At 60.8% G+C, this 27,922-nt stretch overlaps 1 protein-coding gene across 1 annotated transcript; it reads right to left on the bottom strand.

Annotated features, from left to right (window-relative positions):
• Positions 1-387: 387 nt before the first annotated feature.
• MYLPF (myosin light chain, phosphorylatable, fast skeletal muscle) lies at positions 388-27,922 on the bottom strand. The gene is made up of 7 exons (NM_001198744.2): positions 27,863-27,922; positions 23,257-23,346; positions 13,268-13,343; positions 10,916-11,020; positions 6,712-6,790; positions 5,409-5,457; positions 388-646 (listed from the first exon to the last, which is right to left on the bottom strand). The coding sequence occupies exons 1-7, from the start codon at positions 27,863-27,865 to the stop codon at positions 542-544; spliced, it is 507 nt and encodes a 168-aa protein (NP_001185673.2). The 5' UTR covers positions 27,866-27,922; the 3' UTR covers positions 388-541.

Below are 27,922 nucleotides of genomic sequence, written 5' to 3'. Positions count from 1 at the left end.
AAGATCCCATCAGACCCCTCCAGAACCCCATAGAAGCCCACCAGAACCCCATAAGACCCCACCAGAACCCCATAAGATCCCATCAGACCCCACCAGACCCCATAGAACCCCACCAGAACCCCACCAGATCCCATCAGACCCCTTCAGAACCCCATAAGATCCCATCAGACCCCACCAGAACCCCATAAGATCCCATAAGACCCCACCAGAACCCCATCAGACCCCACCAGGCCCCACAAGATCCCATAAGACCCCACCAGAACCCCATAGAACCCCATAAGACCCCACCAGAACCCCATAAGATCCCATAGGATCCCACCAGAACCCCATAAGACCCCATAAGACCCCCCCCAGAACCCCACAAAGAACTCCCCCATCCACCAAAGCTCTGGAAAAGCATCGCTTTATTGGGACAGCCGGGGGGGGGGGGGGGGGTCCCAAAAGGATCCCATAAGGGGTCCCAGAAGGATCCCATAAGGGGTCCCATAGGGGTCCCACGGGGGGTCCCATATGGGGGGGGGGGGGGGTCCCGGTTTTGGGGTCACTCCCCCTCTTTGTCCTCCCCGTGGGTGATGACGTAGCAGATGTTCTTATAGTCCACGTTGCCCGCCACGTCGGGGGGGAAGGCGGCCCACATGTTCTTGATCTGGGGGGGGGGGGGGGTCAAAGAGGGGGTGAGGGGGGGGGGGGGGGGGGGGGGGTTGGAGGGGTTGGGGGTACCAAGGGGGGGGATTGGGGGGTCCTAGGGGGGGTTTGGGGGGCTTTATGGGGGGTTTGGGGGGTCCTATGGGGGAGATTTGGGGGTCCTAAGGGGGAGACTTGGGGGTCTAAGGGGGTTTGGGGAGGCCTATGGGGGAGATTTGGGGGTCCTATGGGGGAGACTTGGGGGTCTAAGGGGGTTTGGGGAGGCCTATGGGGGAGATTTGGGGGTTCTGGGAGGGTTGGAGGGGTTGGGGGTACCAAGGGGGGGGATTGGGGGGGTCCTAGGGGGGCTTATGGGGGGGTTTGGGGGTCCTATGGGGGAGATTTGGGGGGGTTGGGGGGGTCCTATGGGGGGCCTATGGGGGAGATTTGGGGGTCCTGGGGGGGTTGAGGGGGTCCTATGGGGGTCCTATGGGGGAGATTTGGGGGTGTAAGGGGGTTTGGGGAGGCCTATGGGGGAGATTTGGGGGTCCTGGGGGGGTTGAGGGGGTCCTATGGGGGGCCTATGGGGAGATTTGGGGGTTTGGGGGTCCTATGGGGGAGATTTGGGGGTCCTGGGGGGGTTGGGGGGGTCCTATGGGGGAGATTTGGGGGTCCTGGGGGGGTTGGGAGGGTCCTATGGGGGAGATTTGGGGGGTTTGGGGGGTTTGGGGGGTCCTATGGGGGAGATTTGGGGGTCCTGGGGGGGTTGAGGGGGTCCTATGGGGGGCCTATGGGGGAGATTTGGGGGTCCTGGGGGGGTTGGAGGGGTCCTATGGGGGGCCTATGGGGGAGATTTGGGGGTCCTGGGGGGGTTGGGAGGGTCCTATGGGGGGGTTTGGGGGGTTTGGGGGTCCTATGGGGGAGATTTGGGGGGTTTGGGGGTCTTAGGGGGGAGATTTGGGGGTTGGGAGGGTCCTATGGGGGAGATTTGGGGGTTTGGGGGGGCCTATGGGGGGGTTTGGGGGTCCTATGGGGGAGATTTGGGGGTCCTGGGGGGTTTGGGGGGTCCTATGGGGGAGGTTTGGGGGTCCTGGGGGGGTTGGAGGGGTTGGGGGTACCAAGGGGGGGATTGGGGGGGTCCTAGGGGGGAGATTTGGGGGTCTAAGGGGGTTTGGGGAGGCCTATGGGGGAGATTTGGGGGTCCTATGGGGGAGACTTGGGGGTCTAAGGGGGTTTGGGGAGGCCTATGGGGGAGATTTGGGGGTCCTGGGGGGTTGGGGGGGTCCTATGGGGGAGATTTGGGGGGTTTGGGGGTCCTATGGGGGAGATATGGGGGTCCTGAGGGGGTTGGAGGGGTTGGGGGCACCAAGGGGGGGATTGGGGGGGTCCTAGGGGGGCCTATGGGGGGGGTTTGGGGGTCCTATGGGGGAGATTTGGGGGGTTTGGGGGTCCTATGGGGGAGATTTGGGGGTCCTGGGGGGGTTGGGGCGGTTGGGGGTACAATGGGGGGGGATTGGGGGGTCCTATGAGGGGCCTATGGGGGAGTTTGGGGGTCCTATGAGGGAGATTTGGGGGTCCTGGGGGGGTTGGGGGGTCCTATGGGGGAGTTTGGGGGTCCTATGAGGGAGATTTGGGGGTCCTGGGGGGGTTGGGGGGTCCTATGGGGGAGATTTGGGGGTCCTGGGGGGTTGGGGGGGTCCTATGGGGGAGATTTGGGGGGTTTGGGGGTCCTATGGGGGAGATATGGGGGTCCTGAGGGGGTTGGAGGGGTTGGGGGTACCAAGGGGGGGATTGGGGGGGTCCTATGAGGGGCCTATGGGGGGGGTTGGGGGGTTTGGGGGTCCTATGGGGGAGATTTGGGGGTCCTATGGGGGAGACTTGGGGGTCTAAGGGGGTTTGGGGAGGCCTATGGGGGAGATTTGGGGGTCCTGGGGGGATTTGGGGGTCCTATGGGGGTCCTATGGGGGAGATTTGGGGGTCCTGGGGGGGTTGGAGGGGTCCTATGGGGGAGATTTGGGGGTTTGGGGTGGGGGTCTATGGGGTTTCTATGGGGTTCCTATGGGGTCTCTATGGGGCTCTATGGGGTTCCTATGGGATCTCTATGGGGCTCTATGGGGCTCTATGGTGTCTCTATGGGGCTCTATGGGGCTCTATGGGGTCTTTATGGGGTTCCTATGGGTCCCTATGGGGCTCTATGGGGCTCTATGGTGTCTCTATGGGGCTCTATGGGGCTCTATGGGGTCTTTATGGGGTCCCTATGGGGTCCCTATGGGGCTCTATGGGGCTCTATGGGGCTCTATGGTGTTTCTATAGGGCTCTATGGGGCTCTATGGGGTCTTTATGGGGTTCCTATGGGATTCCTATGGGATTCCTATGGGGCTGTGGGATTTCTATGGGGTCCCTATGGGGTCCCTATGGGGCTCTATGGGGCTCTATGGGGCTCTATGGTGTCTCTATAGGGCTCTATGGGGCTCTATGGGGTCTTTATGGGGTTCCTATGGGGTCCCTATGGGGTCCCTATGGGGTTCCTATGGGATTTCTATGGGGTTTCTATGGGGTCCCTATGGGGTCCCTATGGGGTTCCTATGGGGTTTCTATGGGGTTTCTATGGGATTGTGGGATTCCTATGGGGTTCCTATAGGGTTTTGTATGGGGTTTCTATGGGGTCTCTATGGGGTTCCTATGAGGTCCCTATGGGGTTTCTATGGGGTTTCTGTGGGGTCCCTATGGGGTCCCTATGGGGTCCCTATGGGGTTTCTATGGGGCTGTGGTGCTTCTATGGGGTTTCTATGGGCTTCCTATGGGATTTCTATGGGGTTTCTATGGGGTTTCTATGGGGTTTCTATGGGGTTGTGGGATGCCTTTGGGGCTCCTATAGGGTTTCTATGGGGTCCCTATGGGGTCCCTATGGGGTTTCTATGGGGTCTCTATGGGATCCCTATGGGGTCCCTATGGGATTCCTATGGGATTCCTATGGGATTCCTATGGGCTGTGGGATTTCTATGGGGTCCCTATGGGGTCCCTATGGGGTCGCTATGGGGTTTCTATGGAGCCCCTATGGGATTTCTATGCGGTCTCTATGGGGTTTCTATGGGGTCTCTATGGGGCTGTGGGATTTCTATGGGGTCCCTATGGGGTTTCTATGGGGTCCCTATGGGGTCCCTATGGGGTCTCTATGGGATCCCTATGGGGTTCCTATGGGGTTTCTACGGGGTTTCTATGGGATTGTGGGATTCCTATGGGGTTCCTATAGGGTTTTGTATGGGGTTTCTATGGGGTCCCTATGGGGTCCCTATGGGATTCCTATGGGGTCCCTATGGGTCCCTATGGGTCCCTATGGGGTTTCTATGGGGCTGTGGGATTTCTATGGGGTCCCTATGGGGTCCCTATGGGGTCGCTATGGGGTTTCTATGGAGCCCCTATGGGATTTCTATGCGGTCTCTATGGGGTTTCTATGGGGTCTCTATGGGGCTGTGGGATGCCTTTGGGGCTCCTATAGGGTTTCTATGGGGTCCCTATGGGGTCCCTATGGGGTCCCTATGGGATTCCTATGGGATTCCTATGGGATTCCTATGGGGCTGTGGGATTTCTATGGGGTGCCTATGGGGTCCCTATGGGGTCGCTATGGGGTTTCTATGGAGCCCCTATGGGATTTCTATGCGGTCTCTATGGGGTTTCTATGGGGTCTCTATGGGGCTGTGGGATTTCTATGGGGTCCCTATGGGGTTTCTATGGGATTTCTATGGGGTCCCTATGGGGTCCCTGTGGGGTTTCTATGGAGTCCCTATGGGGTCCCTATGGGTCCCTATGGGGTTTCTATGGGGTTTCTATGGGATTGTGGGTTTCTATGGGATTGTGGGATTCCTATGGGGTTCCTATTGGGTTTTGTATGGGGTTTCTATGGGGTCCCTATGGGGTCTCTATGGGGTCTCTACGGGATCCCTATGGGGTCCCTATGGGGTTCCTATGGGGTTCCTATGGGGTTTCTATGGGGTTTCTATGGGGTTGTGGGATGCCTTTGGGGCTCCTATAGGGTTTCTATGCGTCCCTATGGGGCTGTGGGATTTCTATGGGGTTTCTATGGGGTCCCTATGGGGTCCCTATGGGGTCCCTATGGGGTCTCTATGGGGTCCCTATGGGGTTTCTATGGGATTTCTATGGGGTTTCTATGGGGTCCCTATGGGGTCCCTATGGGGTCCCTATGGGGTCTCTATGGGGTCCCTATGGGGTTTCTATGGGGCTCTATGGGGTCTCCATAGGGCTCTATGGGGCTCTATGGGGTCTTCATGGGGTCCCTATGGGGTCCCTATGGGGTTTCTATGGGGTCCCTATGGGGTTTCGATGAGGCCGTGGTGCTTCTATAGGGTTTCTATGGGGTTTCTATGGGATTCCTATGGGGTCCCTATGGGGTCCCTATGGGGTTTCTATGGGATTTCTATGGGGTTTCTATGGGGTCCCTATGGGTCCCTATGGGGTTTCTATGGGGTTTCTATGGGGTCCCTATGGGGTCCCTATGGGATTCCTATGGGGTCCCTATGGGGTCCCTATGGGGTTTCTATGGGGTCCCTATGGGGTCCCTATGGGATTCCTATGGGGTCCCTATGGGGTCCCTATGGGGTTTCTATGGGGTCCCTATGGGGTTTCTATGGGGCTCTATGGGGTCTCCATAGGGCTCTATGGGGCTCTATGGGCTCTTTATGGGGTCCCTATGGGGTCCCTATGGGGTTTCTATGGGGTCCCTATGGGGTCCCTATGGGTCCCTATGGGGTTTCTATGGGGCTCACCTCCTCGGGGGTGAAGCGGTCGCACTGTGTGGTCAGCAGCTCCTCCAGGCTGGGGGGGGAAAAGGGGGGCGGGGGGGTCAGTGGGGGACCCCCGGGGTCAGCGCCACCACCCCATAGACCCCATACAGCCCCACTGACCCCATACAGCCCCATACAGCCCCATAGACCCCATACAGCCCCATACAGCCCCATACAGCCCCAATGTCCCCATTGACCCCATAGACCCCATTGCCCCCATTGCCCCCATTGACCCCATTGACCCCACAGCCCCCAATGTCCCCATTCACCCCATTGACCCCACAGCCCCCATTGACCCCAATGCCCCCAATGCCCCCATGGACCCCATTGACCCCACAGCCCCCATTGACCCCATTGACCCCACAGACCCCATTGACCCCATTCACCCCATTCACCCCATTCACCCCATTGCCCCCAATGTCCCCATTGACCCCATTGCCCCCATTGACCCCATTGACCCCATAGACCCCATAGGCCCTCACAAGCTCTTCTTGATGGATCCCTTCCCATCGGGGTCCAGGCCCCATTCACCCCATTGACCCCATTGACCCCACAGCCCCCATTGACCCCATTGACCCCAATGTCCCCATTGACCCCATTGACCCCATTGACCCCATTGCCCTCATTGCCCCCATTGACTCCATAACCCCCATTGACCCCATTGACTCCAATGTCCCCATTGACTCCATTGCCCCCATTGACCCCACAGCCCCCACAGCCCCCATTGACCCCATTGACCCCACAGCCCCCATTGACCCCACAGACCCCATAGACCCCATAGGCCCTCACAAGCTCTTCTTGATGGATCCCTTCCCATCGGGGTCCAGGCCCCATTCACCCCATTGACCCCATTGACCCCACAGCCCCCATTGACCCCATTGACCCCAATGTCCCCATTGACCCCATTGACCCCATTGACCCCATTGCCCTCATTGCCCCCATTGACTCCAATGTCCCCATTGCCCCCATTGACCCCATTGTCCCCATTGCCCCCATTGACCCCATTGACCCCATTCACCCCATAGCCCCCATTGCCCCCATTGACTCCAATGTCCCCATTGCCCCCATTGACCCCATAGACCCCATTGACCCCATTGACCCCACAGCCCCCAATGCCCCCATTGCCCCCATTGCCCCCATTGACCCCATTCACCCCATTGCCCCCATTGCCCCCATTGACTCCAATGTCCCCATTGCCCCCATTGACCCCATTGACCCCAATGTCCCCATTGACCCCACAGACCCCACAGACCCCATAGACCCCATAGACCCCATAGGCCCTCACAAGCTCTTCTTGATGGATCCCTTCCCATCGGGGTCGAGCACTTTGAAGGCCCCCATGATGACGTCTTCGGGGTCAGCGCCTGCGCAGAGGATGGGGGTCAGGGTGGGGTTGGGGGTCAGTGTGGGGCAGGGGGGATCTATGGGGCAGGGGGGATCTATGGGGCAGGGGGGCCAATGTGGGGCAGGGAACGGGGATCTATGGGGCAGGGGGGCCAATGTGGGGCAGGGAACGGGGATCTATGGGGCAGGGAATGGGGATCTATGGGGCAGGGATGGGGATCTATGGGGCGGGGAAGGGGGATCTATGGGGTGGGGGGGGAATCTATGGGGCACGGATGGATCTATAGGGCAGGGAAGGGGATCTATGGGGCAGTGATGGATCTATGGGGCCGGAGGGGGATATATGGGGCAGGGAACAGGGATCTATGGGGTGAGGGGGGATCTATGGGGCAGGGATGGGGATCTATGGGGCAGGGAACGGGGATCTATGGGGCAGGGAAGGCGGATCTATGGGGTGGGGGGGGGAATCTATGGTGCACAGATGGATCTATAGGGCAGGGAAGGGGATCTATGGGGCAGTGATGGATCTATGGGGCCGGAGGGGGATCTATGGGGCAGGGAACGGGGATCTATGGGGTGAGGGGGGATCTATGGGGCAGGGATGGGGATCTATGGGGCAGGGAACGGGGATCTATGGGGCAGGGAAGGCGGATCTATGGGGTGGGGGGGGGAATCTATGGTGCACAGATGGATCTATGGGGCAGGGAATGGGGATCTATGGGGCAGGGCACATCTTTGGGGCAGTGAATGGGGATCTATGGGGCAGGAAATGGGGATCTATGGGGCAAGGATGTATCTATTGGGCAGGGAACAGGGATCTATGGGGCAGTGATGTATCTATGGGGGAGGGAATGGGGATCTATGGGGCAGGGCAGATCTATGGGGCAGGGCAGATCTATGGGGCAGGGAATGGGGATCTATGGGGCAGGGCAGATCTATGGGGCAGGGAATGAGGATCTATGGGGCAGGGAATGGGGATCTATGGGGCAGGGCAGATCTATGGGGCAGGGAATGGGGATCTATGGGGCAGGGCAGATCTATGGGGCAGGGAATGGGGATCTATGGGGCAGGGAATGGGGATCTATGGGGCAGGGCACATCTTTGGAGCAGGGAATGGGGATCTATGGGGCAGGGAATGGGGATCTATGGGGAAGTGATGTATCTATGGGGCAGGGAATGGGGATCTATGGGGCAGTGATGTATCTATGGGGGAGGGAATGGGGATCTATGGGGCAGGGCAGATCTATGGGGCAGAGAATGGGGATCTATGGGGCAGGGAACGGGGATCTATGGGGCAGGGCAGATCTATGGGGCAGGGAATGGGGATCTATGGGGCAGGGAACGGGGATCTATGGGGCAGTGATGTATCTATGGGGCAGGGAATGGGGATCTATGGGGCAGGGCAGATCTATGGGGCACGGAATGGGGATCTATGGGGCAGGGCAGATCTTTGGGGCAGGGAATGGGGATCTATGGGGGAGGGATGTATCTATTGGGCAGGGAACGGGGATCTATGGGGCAGGGATGTATCTATTGGGCAGGGAACGGGGATCTATGGGGCAGTGATGTATCTATGGGGGAGGGAATGGGGATCTATGGGGCAGGGCAGATCTATGGGGCAGGGAATGGGGATCTATGGGGCAGGGCAGATCTATGGGGCAGGGAATGGGGATCTATGGGGGAGGGAACGGGGATCTATGGGGCAGGGCAGATCTATGGGGCAGGGAATGGGGATCTATGGGGCAGGGATGTATCTATTGGGCAGGGAACGGGGATCTATGGGGCAGTGATGTATCTGTGGGGGAGGGAATGGGGATCTATGGGGCAGGGCAGATCTATGGGGCAGGGAATGGGGATCTATGGGGCAGTGATGTATCTATGCGGCAGGGAATGGGGATCTATGGGGCAGGGCAGATCTATGGGGCAGGGAATGGGGATCTATGGGGCAGTGATGGATTTATGGGGCAGGGAATGGGGATCTATGGGGCAGTGATGGATTTATGGGGCAGGGAATGGGGATCTACACGGCAGGGAATGGGGATCTATGGGGCAGGGAACGGGGATCTATGGGGCAGGGAAGGCGGATCTATGGGGTGGGGGGGGGAATCTATGGTGCACAGATGGATCTATGGGGCAGGGAATGGGGATCTATGGGGCAGGGCACATCTTTGGGGCAGTGAATGGGGATCTATGGGGCAGGAAATGGGGATCTATGGGGCAAGGATGTATCTATTGGGCAGGGAACAGGGATCTATGGGGCAGTGATGTATCTATGGGGGAGGGAATGGGGATCTATGGGGCAGGGCAGATCTATGGGGCAGGGCAGATCTATGGGGCAGGGAATGGGGATCTATGGGGCAGGGCAGATCTATGGGGCAGGGAATGAGGATCTATGGGGCAGGGAATGGGGATCTATGGGGCAGGGCAGATCTATGGGGCAGGGAATGGGGATCTATGGGGCAGGGCAGATCTATGGGGCAGGGAATGGGGATCTATGGGGCAGGGAATGGGGATCTATGGGGCAGGGCACATCTTTGGAGCAGGGAATGGGGATCTATGGGGCAGGGAATGGGGATCTATGGGGAAGTGATGTATCTATGGGGCAGGGAATGGGGATCTATGGGGCAGTGATGTATCTATGGGGGAGGGAATGGGGATCTATGGGGCAGGGCAGATCTATGGGGCAGAGAATGGGGATCTATGGGGCAGGGAACGGGGATCTATGGGGCAGGGCAGATCTATGGGGCAGGGAATGGGGATCTATGGGGCAGGGAACGGGGATCTATGGGGCAGTGATGTATCTATGGGGCAGGGAATGGGGATCTATGGGGCAGGGCAGATCTATGGGGCACGGAATGGGGATCTATGGGGCAGGGCAGATCTTTGGGGCAGGGAATGGGGATCTATGGGGGAGGGATGTATCTATTGGGCAGGGAACGGGGATCTATGGGGCAGGGATGTATCTATTGGGCAGGGAACGGGGATCTATGGGGCAGTGATGTATCTATGGGGGAGGGAATGGGGATCTATGGGGCAGGGCAGATCTATGGGGCAGGGAATGGGGATCTATGGGGCAGGGCAGATCTATGGGGCAGGGAATGGGGATCTATGGGGGAGGGAACGGGGATCTATGGGGCAGGGCAGATCTATGGGGCAGGGAATGGGGATCTATGGGGCAGGGATGTATCTATTGGGCAGGGAACGGGGATCTATGGGGCAGTGATGTATCTGTGGGGGAGGGAATGGGGATCTATGGGGCAGGGCAGATCTATGGGGCAGGGAATGGGGATCTATGGGGCAGTGATGTATCTATGCGGCAGGGAATGGGGATCTATGGGGCAGGGCAGATCTATGGGGCAGGGAATGGGGATCTATGGGGCAGTGATGGATTTATGGGGCAGGGAATGGGGATCTATGGGGCAGTGATGGATTTATGGGGCAGGGAATGGGGATCTACACGGCAGGGAATGGGGATCTATGGGGCAGGGCAGATCTATGGGGCAGGGAATGGGGATCTATGGGGCAGTGATGTATCTATGGGGCAGGGAATGGGGATCTATGGGGCAGGGCAGATCTATGGGGCAGTGATGTATCTATTGGGCAGGGAACGGGGATCTATGGGGCAGGGAATGGGGATCTATGGGGCAGGGATGTATCTATGGGGGAGGGAATGGGGATCTATGGGGCAGTGATGTATCTATTGGGCAGGGAACGGGGATCTATGGGGCAGGGAATGGGGATCTATGGGGCAGGGATGTATCTATGGGGGAGGGAATGGGGATCTATGGGGCAGTGATGTATCTATGGGGCAGGGAATGGGGATCTATGGGGCAGGGCAGATCTATGGGGCAGGGAATGGGGATCTATGGGGCAGTGATGTATCTATGGGGCAGGGAATGGGGATCTATGGGGCAGGGCAGATCTATGGGGCAGGGAATGGGGATCTATGGGGCAGTGATGGATTTATGGGGCAGGGAATGGGGATCTACACGGCAGGGAATGGGGATCTATGGGGCAGGGCAGATCTATTGGGGAGGGAACGGGGATCTATGGGGCAGGGCAGATCTATGGGGCAGGGCAGATCTATGGGGCAGGGAATGGGGATCTATGGGGCAGGGAATGGGGATCTATGGGGCAGGGCTCACCCTTGAGCTTCTCCCCAAACATGGTGAGGAAGACGGTGAAGTTAATGGGGCCGCTCGCCTCCTTGATCATGGCGTCCAACTCCTCGTTCTTCACGTTCAGGCGCCCTATGGGGGGAGATTGGGGTCAGCCATCCCCCTATGGGGTCACCTATACCCCTATGGGGTCGCCTATACCCCTATAGGGTCAGCCGTCCCCCTATGGGGTCAGCCATCCCACTATGGGGTCACCTATCCCCCTATAGGGTCAGCCATCCCCCTATGGGGTCACCTATACCCCTATGGGGTCCCCTATACCCCTATGGGGTCACCTATACCACTGTAGGGACAGCCATCCCCCTATGGGGTCTCCAATCCCCCTATGGGGTCACCTATACCCTATGGGGTCTCCCATCCCCCTATGGGGTCAGCCATTCTGCTATGGGGTCACCTATACCCCTATGGGGTCGCCTATATCCCTATAGGGTCAGCCATTCCTCTATGGGGTCACCTATACCCTATGGGGTCCCCTATACCCCTATGGGGTCACCTATATCCCTATAGGGTCAGCCATCCCCCTATGGGGTCATCTATAATCCTATGGGGTCACCTATACCCCTATGGGGTCGCCTATACCCCGATGGGGTCACCTATACCCCTATGGGGTCAGCCATCCCCCTATGGGGTCACCTATACCCCTATGGGGTCGCCTATACCCCTATGGGGTCACCTATACCCCTATGGGGTCGCCTATACCCCTATGGGGTCGCCTATATCCCTATAGGGTCAGCCATCCCCCTATGGGGTCAGCCATTCTGCTATGGGGTCATCTATAATCCTATGGGGTCACCTATACCCCTATGGGGTCTCCAATCCCCCTATGGGGTCCCCTATACCCCTATGGGTTCTCCTATCTCCTTTATGGGGTCTCCAACCCCCCTATGTTATCCTGAAGCCCCGCCCCCTTTAGGCCCCGCCCCCTTTAGCCCCCGTTGTCTCCACCCTTTGAGGCCACGCCCCATTTGAGGCCACGCCCCCTCCACTCCTTTTAGGCCCCGCCCCCTTTTAGGCCCCATGTGAGCCACCCCTATTAGGCCCCGCCCCCTTAAGGACACGCCCCCGTTTAGGCCCCGCCCCCGTTACCTCCACCCTTTAGGCCCCTCCCCCTTTAGACCCCGCCCTCCTTTGAGGCCCCGCCCCATTGTGGCCCCTAACCCTTTTAGGCCCCTCCCCATTCAGGCCCCGCCTACCCCTAGAGGCCCCACCCCCTTTTAGGCCCCGTTCCCCCCACCCCTTCTAGGCCCCGCCCCCTTTTAGGCCCCACCCCTTTTGCGGTCCTGCCCCACCACTCCTTATAGGCCTCGCCCCCTTTCGGCCCCCCTCCTTCGAGGCCCCGCCCCCTTTTAGGCCCTGCCCCTTTGAGGCCACGCCCCTTTAGGCCTCGCCCCGTTGTGGCTCCGCCCCTTCGAGGCCCCGCCCGCTTTTGCCCCCACCCCTTTAGGCCCCTCCCCCCTTTGAGACCCCACCGCATTGTGGCCCCTAATCCTTTGAGGCCCCGCCCAGTTTAGGCTCCGCCCCCTTTAAGCCCCACCCCCTTTTAGGCCCCATTCCCCCCACCCCTTTTAGGCCCCGCCCCTTTTGCAGCCCTGCCCCACCACTCTTTATAGGCCCCGCCCCCTTTCGCCCCCCCTCCTTCGAGGCCCCGCCCCCATTTAGGCCCCGCCCCCTTTATCCACCATTGCCTCCACCCATTGAGGCCCCGCCCCATTGAGGCCCCGCCCACTTTAGGCCCCGCCCCCTTTGTGGCCCCGTTGCCCCCACCCTTTGAGACCCCGCCCCCCTTTAGGCCCACTTTAGGCCCCACCCCTTTTGCGGCCCCGCCCCACCACCCCTTTTAGGCCCCGCCCCCTTTAGGCCCCATTGTGGCCCCACCCTTTTAGGCCCCGCCCCCTTTGAGGCCCCATTCCCTCCCTCCACCCTTTTTAGGCCCCGCCCCCTTTTGAGGCCCCTCCCCCTTTAGACCCCGCCCCTTTTACCCCCCCCATTGCCTCCACCCTTTTTAGGCCCCTCCTCTTTAGGCCCCGCCCCCATTTGAGGCCCCGCCCCCTTTTAGGCTCCGCCCCCTTTAGACCCGCCCCTTTTACCCCCCCCCCCATTGCCTCCACCCTTTTTAGGCCCCTCCTCTTTAGGCCCCGCCCCCTTTAGGCCCCGCCCCCCTTTAGGCCCCGCCCCCCTTTAGGCCCCGCCCCCTTTAGGCCCCGCCCCTTTTACCCCCCATTGCCTCCACCCTTTTTAGGCCCCTCCTCTTTAGGCCCCGCCCCCATTTGAGGGCCCGCCCCCTTTAGGCCCCGCCCCCTTTTAGGCCCCGCCCCCTACCCATGGCGGCGAAGGTCTCCCGCAGGTCGTCCTTATCAATGATGCCATCGCGGTTCTGATCGATCACCGTGAACGCCTGAGGGACAGCGGGGGGACAGTGGGGTCAGTGGGGTCAATGGGGTCAATGGGGGGACAGTGGGGTCAGTGGGGGCCAATGGGGTCAATGGGGGACAGTGGGGGACAGTGGGGGACATATGGGGGACATATGGGGGACATATGGGGGGGACAATGGGGTCCAATGGGGGACAGTGGGGGATAATGGGGTCAATGGGGGACAGTGGGGGACAGTGGGGTCAATGGGGGGACAGTGGGGTCAATAGGGGTCAGTGGGGGGACAGTGGGGTCAGTGGGGGGACAGTGGGGGATAATGGGGTCAATGGGGGACAGTGGGGTCAGTGGGGGGACAGTGGGGGATAATGGGGTCAATGGGGTCCAATGGGGTCCAATGGGGGCCAATGGGGGACAATGGGATCCAATGGGATCCAATGGGGGCCAATGGGGGACATATGGGGGACATATGGGGACATATGGGGACATATGGGGGACAGTGGGGGATAATGGGGTCCAATGGGAGACATGGGGGACAGCAGGGTCCAATGGGGTCCAATGGGGGACAATGGGGGGACAATGGGGGCAATGGGGTCAATGGGGGGTCAATGGGGGTCAGTGGGGTCCAATGGGGTCCAATGGGGGACATTTGGGGGACAGTGGGGGACATTGGGGTCCAATGGGGTCCAATGGGGGTCCAATGGGGGCCATTTGGGACATATGGGGGACATATGGGGGACAATGGGATCCAATGGGGGCCAATGGGGTCCAATGGAGGGACAATGGGGTCCAATGGGGGACAATGGGGGGACAATGGGGTCAATGGGGTCCAATGGAGGGACAATGGGGGACAATGGGGTCCAATGGGGTCCAATGGGGTCCAATGGGGGACCAATGGGGACCAATGGGAGACATGGGGGACAATGGGGTCCAATGGGGTCCAATGGGGGCCAATGGGTGCCAATGGGGCCCAAATGGGGACAATGGGGGACAATGGGGGACAGTGGGGTCCAATGGGGTCCAATGGGGGACATATGGGGGACCAATGGGGACCAATGGGAGACATGGGGGACAATGGGGTCCAATGGGGTCCAATGGAGGGACAATGGGGGACAATGGGGTCCAATGGGGACAATGGGGTCCAATGGGGCCCAATGGGAGACAATGGGAGACAATGGGAGACAATGGGGGACAATGGGGGGACAATGGGATCCAATGGGGGCCAATGGGGTACAATGGGGGGACAGTGGGGTCAGTGGGGTCAGTGGGGTCAATGGGGTCAATGGGGGGACAGTGGGGTCAATAGGGGTCAGTGGGGGGACAGCGGGGGACATTGGGGGACAATGGGGGGACATAGGGTCAATGGGGGACAATAGGATCACTGGGAGACAATGGGGGCCAATGGGGCCCAATGGGGTCCAATGGGGACAATGGGGGCCCAATGGGAGACAATGGGGGACATATGGGGGACATATGGGGGACAGTGGGGGACAATGGGGCCCAATGGGGTCCAATGGGATCCAATGGGGGCCAATGGGTGCCAATGGGGCCCAAATGGGGACAATGGGGGACAGTGGGGGACAGTGGGGGACAGTGGGGTCCAATGGGGCCCAATGGGGTCCAATGGGGTCCAATGGGGTCCAATGGGGTCCAATGGGGGACATATGGGGGACATATGGGGGTCCAATGGGGTCCAATGGGAGACATGGGGGACAGTGGGGTCCAATGGGGGCCAATGGGAGACATGGGGGACAATGGGGGGACAATGGGGTCAATGGGGGGTCAATAGGGGTCAGTGGGGGGACAGTGGGGGACAATGGGGTCAATGGGGGACAGTGGGGGACAGTGGGGTCAATGGGGGGACATTGGGGTCAATAGGGGTCAGTGGGGGGACAGTGGGGGATAATGGGGGTCAATGGGGGTCAATGGGGGACAGTGGGGTCAATGGGGGGACAGTGGGGTCAATGGGGTCAGTGGGGGACAGTGGGGTCAGTGGGGGGACAGTGGGGGATAATGGGGTCAATGGGGGACAATGGGGTCCAATGGGGGACAGTGGGGGATAATGGGGTCCAATGGGAGACATGGGGGACAGCAGGATCCAATGGGGTCCAATGGGGGACAATGGGGGGACAATGGGGACAATGGGGTCAATGGGGGGTCAATGGGGGTCAGTGGGGTCCAATGGGGTCCAATGGGGGACATTTGGGGGATAATGGGGGACATTGGGGTCCAATGGGGTCCAATGGGGGTCCAATGGGGGCCATTTGGGACATATGGGGGACATATGGGGGACAATGGGATCCAATGGGGGCCAATGGGGTCCAATGGAGGGACAATGGGGTCCAATGGGGGACAATGGGGGGACAATGGGGTCAATGGGGTCCAATGGAGGGACAATGGGGGACAATGGGGGACAATGGGGTCCAATGGGGTCCAATGGGGGACATATGGGGGACCAATGGGGTCCAATGGGAGACATGGGGGACAGTGGTGTCCAATGGGGTCCAATGGGGGACAATGGGGGGACAATGGGGACAATGGGGTCAATGGGGGGTCAATGGGGGTCAGTGGGGTCCAATGGGGTCCAATGGGGGACATTTGGGGGATAATGGGGGACATTGGGGTCCAATGGGGTCCAATGGGGGTCCAATGGGGGCCATTTGGGACATATGGGGGACATATGGGGGACAATGGGGGGACAATGGGGTCAATGGGGGACAATGGGGCCCAATGGGGTCCAATGGGGTCCAATGGGGGACAATGGGGGGACAATGGGGTCCAATGGGGACAATGGGGTCCAATGGAGGGACAATGGAGGGACAATGGGGGACAATGGGGTCCAATGGGGGACATATGGGGACATATGGGGGACAGTGGGGGCCAATGGGGTCCAATGGGGGACAATGGGGTCCAATGGGGGACAGTGGGGGACAATGGGGGATAATGGGGGACAATGGGAGACAGTGGGGGACAGTGGGGGACAGTGGGGGACAGTGGGGCCCAATGGGGCCCAATGGGAGACAATGGGAGACAATGGGGGACATATGGGGCCCAATGGGGTCCAATGGGGGCCGATGGGGGCCAATGGGGGACATATGGGGGACATATGGGGGACAGTGGGGTCCAATGGGGTCCAATGGGGTCCAATGGGAGACATGGGGGACAGTGGGGTCCAATGGGGGACAATGGGGGACAATGGGGGACATATGGGGGACATATGGGGTCCAATGGGAGACATGGAGGACAATGGGGTCCAATGGGATCCAATGGGGGCCAATGGGGGACATATGGGGTCCAATGGGAGACATGGGGGACAATGGGGTCCAATGGGGTCCAATGGGGTCAATAGGGGGACAATGGGGGACATATGGGGGACATATGGGGGTCCAATGGGAGACATGGGGGACAGTGGGGTCCAATGGGGGACAATGGGGGACAATGGGGGGACAATGGGGTCAATGGGGGGTCAATAGGGGTCAGTGGGGGTCAGTGGGGGATAATGGGGTCAGTGGGGTCAATGGGGGACAGTGGGGTCAATGGGGTCAGTGGGGGTCAATGGGGGACAGTGGGGTCAATGGGGGGACAATGGGGGTCAATAGGGGTCAGTGGGGGGACAGTGGGGGATAATGGGGGTCAATGGGGGTCAGTGGGGTCAGTGGGGGGCAGTGGGGGGCAGTGGGGGACAGTGGGGTCAATGGGGTCAATGGGGGGACAGTGAGGTCAATGGGGGTCAGTGGGGGGACAGTGGGGGATAATGGGGGACAGTGGGGTCCAATGGGGGCCAATGGGGTCCAATGGGGGCCAATGGGGGCCAATGGGATCCAATGGGGGCCAATGGGGGACATATGGGGGACATATGGGGACATATGGGGTCCAATGGGGGACAATGGGGTCCAATGGGGGACAATGGGGTCCAATGGGATCCAATGGGGCCCAATGGGGCCCAGTGGGAGACAATGGGAGACAATGGGGGACATATGGGGCCCAATGGGGTCCAATGGGGGCCAATGGGAGACAATGGGGGACAATGGGGGACATATGGGGACATATGGGGGACAGTGGGGGCCAATGGGGTCCAATGGGGGACAATGGGGTCCAATGGGGGACAGTGGGGGACAATGGGGGATAATGGGGGACAATGGGAGACAGTGGGGGACAGTGGGGCCCAATGGGGCCCAATGGGAGACAATGGGAGACAATGGGGGACATATGGGGCCCAATGGGGTCCAATGGGGGCCGATGGGGGCCAATGGGGGACATATGGGGGACATATGGGGGACAGTGGGGTCCAATGGGGTCCAATGGGGTCCAATGGGAGACATGGGGGACAGTGGGGTCCAATGGGGGACAATGGGGGACAATGGGGGACATATGGGGGACATATGGGGTCCAATGGGAGACATGGGGGACAATGGGGTCCAATGGGATCCAATGGGGGCCAATGGGGGACATATGGGGTCCAATGGGAGACATGGGGGACAATGGGGTCCAATGGGGTCCAATGGGGTCAATAGGGGGACAATGGGGGACATATGGGGGACATATGGGGGTCCAATGGGAGACATGGGGGACAGTGGGGTCCAATGGGGGACAATGGGGGACAATGGGGGGACAATGGGGTCAATGGGGGGTCAATAGGGGTCAGTGGGGGTCAGTGGGGGATAATGGGGTCAGTGGGGTCAATGGGGGACAGTGGGGTCAATGGGGTCAGTGGGGGTCAATGGGGGACAGTGGGGTCAATGGGGGGACAATGGGGGTCAATAGGGGTCAGTGGGGGGACAGTGGGGGATAATGGGGGTCAATGGGGGTCAGTGGGGTCAGTGGGGGGCAGTGGGGGGCAGTGGGGGACAGTGGGGTCAATGGGGTCAATGGGGGGACAGTGAGGTCAATGGGGGTCAGTGGGGGGACAGTGGGGGATAATGGGGGACAGTGGGGTCCAATGGGGGCCAATGGGGTCCAATGGGGGCCAATGGGGGCCAATGGGATCCAATGGGGGCCAATGGGGGACATATGGGGGACATATGGGGACATATGGGGTCCAATGGGGGACAATGGGGTCCAATGGGGGACAATGGGGTCCAATGGGATCCAATGGGGCCCAATGGGGCCCAATGGGAGACAATGGGAGACAATGGGGGACATATGGGGCCCAATGGGGTCCAATGGGGGCCGATGGGGGCCAATGGGGGACATATGGGGGACATATGGGGGACAGTGGGGTCCAATGGGGTCCAATGGGGTCCAATGGGAGACATGGGGGACAGTGGGGTCCAATGGGGGACAATGGGGGACAATGGGGGACATATGGGGGACATATGGGGTCCAATGGGAGACATGGGGGACAATGGGGTCCAATGGGATCCAATGGGGGCCAATGGGGGACATATGGGGTCCAATGGGAGACATGGGGGACAATGGGGTCCAATGGGGTCCAATGGGGTCAATAGGGGGACAATGGGGGACATATGGGGGACATATGGGGGTCCAATGGGAGACATGGGGGACAGTGGGGTCCAATGGGGGACAATGGGGGACAATGGGGGGACAATGGGGTCAATGGGGGGTCAATAGGGGTCAGTGGGGGTCAGTGGGGGATAATGGGGTCAGTGGGGTCAATGGGGGACAGTGGGGTCAATGGGGTCAGTGGGGGTCAATGGGGGACAGTGGGGTCAATGGGGGGACAATGGGGGTCAATAGGGGTCAGTGGGGGGACAGTGGGGGATAATGGGGGTCAATGGGGGTCAGTGGGGTCAGTGGGGGGCAGTGGGGGGCAGTGGGGGACAGTGGGGTCAATGGGGTCAATGGGGGGACAGTGAGGTCAATGGGGGTCAGTGGGGGGACAGTGGGGGATAATGGGGGACAGTGGGGTCCAATGGGGGCCAATGGGGTCCAATGGGGGCCAATGGGGGCCAATGGGATCCAATGGGGGCCAATGGGGGACATATGGGGGACATATGGGGACATATGGGGTCCAATGGGGGACAATGGGGTCCAATGGGGGACAATGGGGTCCAATGGGATCCAATGGGGCCCAATGGGGCCCAGTGGGAGACAATGGGAGACAATGGGGGACATATGGGGCCCAATGGGGTCCAATGGGGGCCAATGGGAGACAATGGGGGACAATGGGGGACAATGGGGGACATATGGGGGACAGTGGGGTCCAATGGGGTCCAATGGGGTCCAATGGGGGACAATGGGGACAATGGGGGACATATGGGGGACATATGGGGTCCAATGGGAGACATGGGGGACAATGGGGGCCAATGGGGGCCAATGGGGGGACAATGGGGTCCAATGGGGTCCAATGGGGGACAATGGGGGGACAATGGGGTCCAATGGGGGCCAATGGGGGGACAATGGGGGACAATGGGATCCAATGGAGGGACATATGGGGACAATGGGGTCCAATGGGGACAATGGGGTCCAATGGAGGGACAATGGAGGGACAATGGGGGACAATGGGGTCCAATGGGGGACATATGGGGGACCAATGGGGTCCAATGGGAGACATGGGGGACAATGGGGTCCAATGGGGGACATATGGGGACATATGGGGGACAGTGGGGGCCAATGGGGTCCAATGGGGGACATATGGGGGACATATGGGGGACCAATGGGGTCCAATGGGGCCAATGGGGGACAATGGAGGGACAATGGAGGGACAATGGAGGGACAGTGGGGTCCAATGGGATCCAATGGGATCCAATGGGGTCCAATGGGGGACAATGGGGTCCAATGGGGTCCAATGGGGGACAATGGGGGTCCAATGGGGGTCCAATGGGGTCCATTTGGGACATATGGGGACATTGGGGACATTGGGGGAGGGGACAGAAGGAGGGTCCCCCCCCCCCCTTCCCCCCCTTAAGGGACAGCTGCACCCTGAAGGCGTCACCCGACCCCACAGCGGGGACAGCTGTAGGACCAAAATAGGGATCCCGAAACCCCTCCGGAATGTCAGCCCACCCCATAAAGGGTCACCCGACCCCCAAAAGCGTCACTCGGACCCCATAAGGATCCAACACGGCCCCCATAAGGAGTCACCCGACCCCATAAGGAGCCGCCGCCCCTCAATGGAATGGAATGGCAGCCCGAGCCTCCAGGAGTGGGGACAGCTGACAGAAGGGGCGCCACGACCCCATAAGGGGCACTCAGACCCCATAAGGGCACTCAGACCCCATAAGGGGCACCACGACCCCATAAGGGGCACCACGACCCCATAAGGGCCACTCAGACCCCAAAAGGATCACTCAGACCCCATAAAGGGCACCACGACCCTATAAAGGGCACCACAACCCCATGAAGGGCACCACGACCCCATAAGGGGCACTCAGACCCCAAAAGGGGCACTCAGACCCTATAAGGGGCACTCAGACCCCATAAGGGGCACCATGACCCCATAAGGGGCACCACGACCCCATAAGGGGCACCATGACCCCAAAAGGGGCAGTCAGACCCTATAAGGGCCACTCAGACCCCAAAAGGATCACTCAGACCCCATAAGGGGCACTCAGACCCCAAAAGGATCACTCAGACCCCATAAGGGGCACCACGACCCCATAAGGGGCACCACGACCCCATAAGGGGCACTCAGACCCCATAAGAGGCACTCAGACCCCATAAGAGGCACCTGGACTCTAAAAGGGGCACTCAGACCCCAAAAGGGGCACCACGACCCCATAAAGGGCACCACGACCCTATAAAGGGCACCACAACCCCATGAAGGGCACCACAACCCCATAAGGGGCACCACGACCCCATGAAGGGCACCACAACCCCATAAAGGGCACTCAGACCCCATAAGGGGCACTCAGACCCCATAAGGCGCACTCAGACCCCATAAGGCGCACTCAGACCCCAAGGGGCACCACGACCCCATAAGGGGCACCACGACCCCAAAAGGGGCACCACGACCCCAAAAGGGGCACCTGGACTCTAAAAGGGCCACTCAGACCCCAAAAGGGGCACTCAGACCCCATAAGGGGCACTCAGACCCTAAAAGGGACACTCAGACCCCAAAAGGGGCACTCAGACCCCATAAGGGGCACCACGACCCCATAAGGATCACTCAGACCCCATAAGGGGCACCACGACCCCATAAGGGGCACCACGACCCCAAAAGGGGCACTCAGACCCCATAAGGGGCACTCAGACCTCATAAGGGGCACCTGGACTCTAAAAGGGGCACTCAGACCCCAAAAGGGGCACGATGACCCCAAAAGGGTCACTCAGACCCCAAAAGGGGCACGATGACCCCAAAAGGGTCACCTGAACCCCAAAAGGGGCACCCAGACCCTAAAAGGGGCACTCAGACCCCAAAAGGGTCACTCAGACCCCAAAAGGGGCACTCAGACCCCATAAGGGGCACTCAGACCCCATAAGGGGCACCGCGATCCATAGAGACCCCACAGAGCCCCCATAGAGACCCCTAAAGACCCCACGGAGCCCCACAGAGCCCCACAGAGACCACATAGTGCCCCATAGAGACCCCACAGAGACCCCATAATGCCCCATAGAGACCCACTGAGCCCCATAGAGACCCCATAGAGCCTCACAGAGACCCCATAATGCCCCATAGAGCCCCACAGAGCCCCATAGGGACCCCACAGAGACCACATAGTGCCCCATAGAGACCCCATAGAGCCCCATAGAGACCCCACAGAGACCCCACAGAGACCCCATAATGCCCCATAGAGACGCCACAGAGACCCATAGAGCCCCATAGAGACCCCACAGAGACCCACTGACCCTATAGAGACCCATAGAGTCCCATAGAGCCCCATAGAGACCCACAGAGACCACATAGTGCCCCATAGAGCCCCACAGAGCCCCATAGGGACCCCACAGAGACCACATAGTGCCCCATAGAGACCCCATAGAGCCCCATAGAGCCCCACAGAGCCCCATAGAGACCCCACAGAGACCCACTGACCCTATAGAGACCTCACAGAGCCCCATAGAGACCCCACAGAGACCCACTGACCCTATAGAGACCTCACAGAGCCCCATAGGGACCCCACAGAGCCCCATAGAGACCGACAGACCCTATAGAGACCTCACAGAGCCCCATAGAGACCGACTGACCCTATAGAGACCTCACAGAGCCCCATAGAGACCCCATAGAGATCCATTGAGCCCCATAGAGCCCCACAGAGCCCCATAGGGACCCCACAGAGACTACATAGTGCCCCATAGGGACCCCATAGAGACCCCACAGAGACCCCATAATGCCCCATAGAGCTCCACAGAGCCCCATAGGGACCCCACAGAGACCACATAGTGCCCCATAGAGACCGCATAGAGCCCCATAGAGCCCCACAGAGCCCCATAGAGACCCCACAGAGACCCACTGACCCTATAGAGACCTCACAGAGCCCCATAGAGCCCCATAGAGACCCACTGACCCAATAGAGACGTCACAGAGCCCCATAGAGACCCCACAGAGACCCACTGACCCTATAGAGACCTCACAGAGCCCCATAGGGACCCCACAGAGACTACATAGTGCCCCATAGGGACCCCATAGAGACCCCACAGAGACCCCATAATGCCCCATAGAGCCCCACAGAGCCCCATAGGGACCCCACAGAGACCACATAGTGCCCCATAGAGACCCCATAGAGCCCCATAGAGACCCCACAGAGACCCCATAGAGACCCACTGACCCTATAGAGACCCCATAGAGCCCCATAGAGCCCCACAGAGCCCCATAGGGACCCCACAGAGACCACATAGTGCCCCATAGAGACCCCATAATGCCCCATAGAGACCCCATAGAGACCCCATAGATCCCCACAGAGACCACATAGTGCCCCATAGAGACCCCATAGAGCCTCACAGAGACCCCACAGCGCCCCATAGAGACCCACAGAGCCCCATAGGGACCCCACAGAGCCCCCCCCCCCCCCCCCAATCCTAATTAACGCCCCTAATTAAGGCACCTCTTTGAACTCCTGGATCTGGGTCTGGTCGAACATAGAGAAGACATTGGAGGAGCCCTCGGCTGCGCGGCGCTTCGCCTTCTTGGGGGCCTGGGGGGGGGGGCAGGGGGGGTCAATGGGGTCAAATGGGGTCCTGGGGGGGTCAATGGGGTCAGAGGTGGTCAATGGGGTCAGAGGGGGGCCTGGGGGGGGGCAGGGGGGGTCAATGGGGTCAAATGGGGTTCTGGGGGGGTCAATGGGGTCAGAGGGGGTCAATGGGGTCAGAGGGGGGCCTGGGGGGGGGCAGGGGGGGTCAATGGGGTCAAATGGGGTCCTGGGGGGGTCAATGGGGTCAGAGGGGGTCAATGGGGTCAGAGGGGGGCCTGGGGGGGGGGCAGGGGGGGTCAATGGGGTCAAATGGGGTCCTGGGGGGGTCAGTGGGGTCAGAGGGGGTCCTTGGGGGGGTCAATGGGGTCCTGAGGGGGTCCTGGGGGGGGCAATGGGGTCAGAGGGGGGCCTTGGGGGGGTCAATGGGGTCAGATGGGGTCCTGGGGGGGTCCTTAGGGGGGTCAATGGGGTCAGAGGGGGTCCTGGGGGGGTCAATGGGGTCCTGGGGGGGTCCTGGGGGGGGCAATGGGGTCAGAGGGGGTCCTGGGGGGGGCAATGGGGTCAGATGGGGTCCTGGGGGGGTCAATGGGGTCAGAGGGGGTCAATGGGGTCAGATGGGGTCCTGGGGGGGTCCTTAGGGGGGTCAATGGGGTCATATGGGGTCCTGGGGGGGTAAGTGGGGTCAGAGGGGGGCCTGGGGGGGGGGTCAGGGGGGGTCAATGGGGTCAAATGGGGTCAGAGGGGGGCCTGGGGGGGTCAATGGGGTCCTGGGGGGGTCCTGGGGGGGGTCAATGGGGTCAAATGGGGTCCTGGGGGGGTCAATGGGGTCAGAGGGGGTCCTGGGGGGGTCAATGGGGGGGAGAATGGGGTCAGAGGGGGTCCTGGGGGGGCACGAGGGGGGTCAGGGGTGGGTCAATGGGGTCAAAAGGGGTCCTGGGGGGGTCAGATGGGGTCCTGGGGGGGTCAATGGGGTCAGAGGGGGTCCTGGGAGGGTCAATGGGGGGGGGAATGGGGTCAGATGGGGGCCTGGGGGGGAAATGGGGTCAGATGGGGTCAGATGGGGGCCTGAGGGGGTCCTTGGGGGGGGCAATGGGGTCAGAGGGGGTCCTGGGGGGGTCAATGGGGTCCTGGGGGGCTCAATGGGGTCAGAGGGGGGGTCAATGGGGTCAAATGGGGTCCTGGGGGGGTCATTGGGGTCAGAGGGGGGCCTGTGGGGGTCAATGGGGTCCTGAGGGGGTCCTTGGGGGGGGCAATGGGGTCAGATGTGTGGGGCAGGAGGTCCTGGAGGGGGCAATGGGGTCAGATGGGGTCCTGGGGGGGTCAATGGGGTCAGATGTGTGGGGCAGGAGGTCCTGGAGGGGTCCTGGGGGGGGCAATGGGGTCAGATGGGGTCCTGGGGGGGTCAATGGGGTCAGAGGGGAGGTCAATGGGGTCAGAGGGGGTCCTGGGGGGGTCAATGGGGGGGGGGAATGGGGTCAGATGGGGGCCTGGGGGGGTCAATGGGGTCCTGGGGGGGTCCTGGAGGGGTCAGTGGGGTCAGATGGGGTCCTGGGGGGGTCAATGGGGGGGGAAATGGGGTCCTGGAGGGGTCCTGGGGGGGGCAATGGGGTCAGATGGGGTCCTTCGGGGGGTCAGTGGGGTCAGATGGGGGCTTGGGGGGGTCAATGGGGGGGGATTATGGGGTTCTATGGGGGAATTTGGGGGTCTTCTGGGGGGTCCATGGGGGTCTTTTGGGGGGGCTTATGGGGTTCAATGGGGGGAATTTGGGGGTCTTTTAGGGGTCCATGGGGGTCTATGGGGGGGGGAATATGGGGGGGTCCATGGGGGTCTTTTGGGGGTCCATGGGGGGGTCTCTATGGGGGAATTTGGGGGTCCTTTAGGGGGTCCAGGGGGGTCTTTTGGGGGGGTTATGGGGTTCTATGGGGGGAATTTGGGGGTCTTTTGGGGGGGGGTTATGGGGTTCTATGGGGAATTTGGGGGTCTTTTTGGGGGTCCATGGGGGTCTATGGGGGGGGGAATATGGGGGGGTCCATTGGGGGGGTCCATGGGGGTCTCTTGAGGGGGGTTATGGGGCTCTATGGGGGGAATTTGGGGGTCTTTTGGGGGTCCATGGGGGTCTTTTGGGGGGGGAATATGGGGGGGTCCATGGGGGGGTCCATGGGGGTCTCTTGAGGGGGGTTATGGGGCTCTATGGGGGAATTTGGGGGTCTTTTGGGGGGTCCAGGGGGGTCTATGGGGGGGGAATATGGGGTCTATGGGGGGGGTCCATGGGGGGGTCCTTGGGGGGTCTCTATGGGGGAATTTGGGGGTCTTTTGGGGGGTCCATGGGGGTCTATGGGGGGGGAATATGGGGGGGTCCATGGGGGTCTTTTGAGGGTCCATGGGGGGGTCTCTATGGGGGAATTTGGGGGTCTTTTGGGGGTCTATGGGGGTCTATGGGGGGGGGTCCATGGGGGGGTCTCCATGGGGGAATTTGGGGGTCCTTTAGGGGGTCCAGGGGGGTCGATGGGGGGAGAATATGGGGGTGTATTGGGGGGGTCCATGGGGGTCTTTTGGGGGGGGGATTATGGGGTTCTATGGGAGAATTTGGGGGTCTTTTGGGGGGTCCATGGGGGTGTATGGGGGGGGAATATGGGGGGGTCCATGGGGGGGTCCGTGGGGGTCTCTATGGGGGAATTTGGGGGTCCTTTAGGGGGTCTAGGGGGGTCCGCGGAGGGGATATGGGGTTATATGGGGGGGAATTGGGGGTCCTTCAGGGGGGTCCAGGGGGGTCGATGGGGGTGTATGGGGAGGGGGGGGTTCAGGGGGGGTCACTATGGGGGGGTCTATGGGGTTCTATGGGGGGAATATGGGGGTCTTTTGGGGGTCCATGGGGGTCTTTTCAGGGGGGTTATGGGCTCTATGGGGGAATTTGGGGGTCTTTTGGGGGGTCCATGGGGGTCACCACGGGGGGGGTCCATGGGGGGGTCTCCATGGGGGAATTTGGGGGTCTTTTGGGGGGTCCATGGGGGGTCCATTGGGGGGGTCTCTATGGGGGAATTTGGGGGTCCTTTAGGGGGGTTCATGGGGGTCTTTTGGGGGTCCAGGGGGTCTATGGGGGGGGAATATGGGGTCTACGGGGGGGGGTCCATAGGGGGGTCCATGGGGGGGTCTCTATGGGGGAATTTGGGGGTCCTTTAGGGGGTCCATGGGGGGGTCCGCGGAGGGGATATGGGGTTATATGGGGGGGAATTGGGGGTCCTTCAGGGGGGTCCAGGGGGGTCGATGGGGGTGTATGGGGAGGGGGGGGTTCAGGGGGGGTCACTATGGGGGGGTCTATGGGGTTCTATGGGGGGAATATGGGGGTCTTTTGGGGGGGTCCATGGGGGTCTTTTGGGGGGGGTTATGGGGTTCTATGGGGGAATTTGGGGGTCTTTTGGGGGGTCCATGGGGGTCTTTTGGGGGGGGTTATGGGGTTCTATGGGGGAATTTGGGGATCTTTTGGGGGTCCATGGGGGGGGTACGGGGGGGGGGTCTCTATGGGGGAATTTGGGGGTCTTTTGGGGGGTCCATGGGGGTCTATGGGGGGGGGAATATGGGGGGGTCCATGGGGGTCTTTTGGGGGGGGGATTATGGGGTTCTATGGGAGAATTTGGGGGTCTTTTGGGGGTCCATGGGGGTCTTTTGGGGGGGGGAATATGGGGGGGTCCATGGGGGGGTCCGTGGGGGTCTCTATGGGGGAATTTGGGGGTCTTTTGGGGGGGCCCATGGGGGTCTTTTGGGGGTCCAGGGGGTCTATGGGGGGGAATATGGGGTATATGGGGGGGGTCCATAGGGGGGTCCATGGGGGTCTTTTGGCGGGTCCATGGGGGTCTATGGGGGGGGGAATATGGGGGGGTCCATTGGGGGGGTCCATGGGGGTCTCTTGAGGGGGGTTATGGGGTTCTATGGGGGAATTTGGGGGTCTTTTGGGGGGTCCATGGGGGTCTTTTGGGGGGGCTTATGGGGTTCTATGGGGGATTTTGGGGGTCCTTTTGGGGGGTCCATGGGGGTCTATGGGGGGGGGAATATGGGGGGGTCCATGGGGGGGTCCATGGGGGTCTTTTGGGGGACCATGGGGGGGTCTCTATGGGGGAATTTGGGGGTCTTTTGGGGGGGTCCATGGGGGTCTTTTGGGGGGGGTTTATGGGGTTCTATGGGGGAATTTGGGGGTCTTTTGGGGGTCTATGGGGGTCACCATGGGGGGGGTCCATGGGGGGGTCTCCATGGGGGAATTTGGGGGTCCTTTAGGGGGTCCAGGGGGGTCGATGGGGGGAGAATATGGGGGTCTTTTGGGGGGGTCCATGGGGGTCTTTTGGGGGGGGGGATTATGGGGTTCTATGGGGGAATTTGGGGGTCTTTTGGGGGTCCATGGGGGTCTTTTGGGGGGGCTTATGGGGTTCAATGGGGGAATTTGGGGGTCTGCGTGGGGGTTTCTATGGGGTTCTATAGGGAAAATGGGGGGGGTGGGGGTCTTAAAGGGGTCCCCCCCCCCACTCACCATAGCGCTGCTCTCAGTGGGGTCGCTGTGGGGCCGCTATGGGGCTGCTGTGGGGCCGCT

Source organism: Gallus gallus, unplaced genomic scaffold (assembly GCF_016699485.2).
Source record: "Gallus gallus isolate bGalGal1 unplaced genomic scaffold, bGalGal1.mat.broiler.GRCg7b scaffold_68, whole genome shotgun sequence".
Lineage (NCBI taxonomy): Eukaryota > Metazoa > Chordata > Aves > Galliformes > Phasianidae > Gallus > Gallus gallus.
Note: the sequence above shows the minus strand (reverse complement) of the source record. Positions and strands in the feature narration are given on the sequence as shown.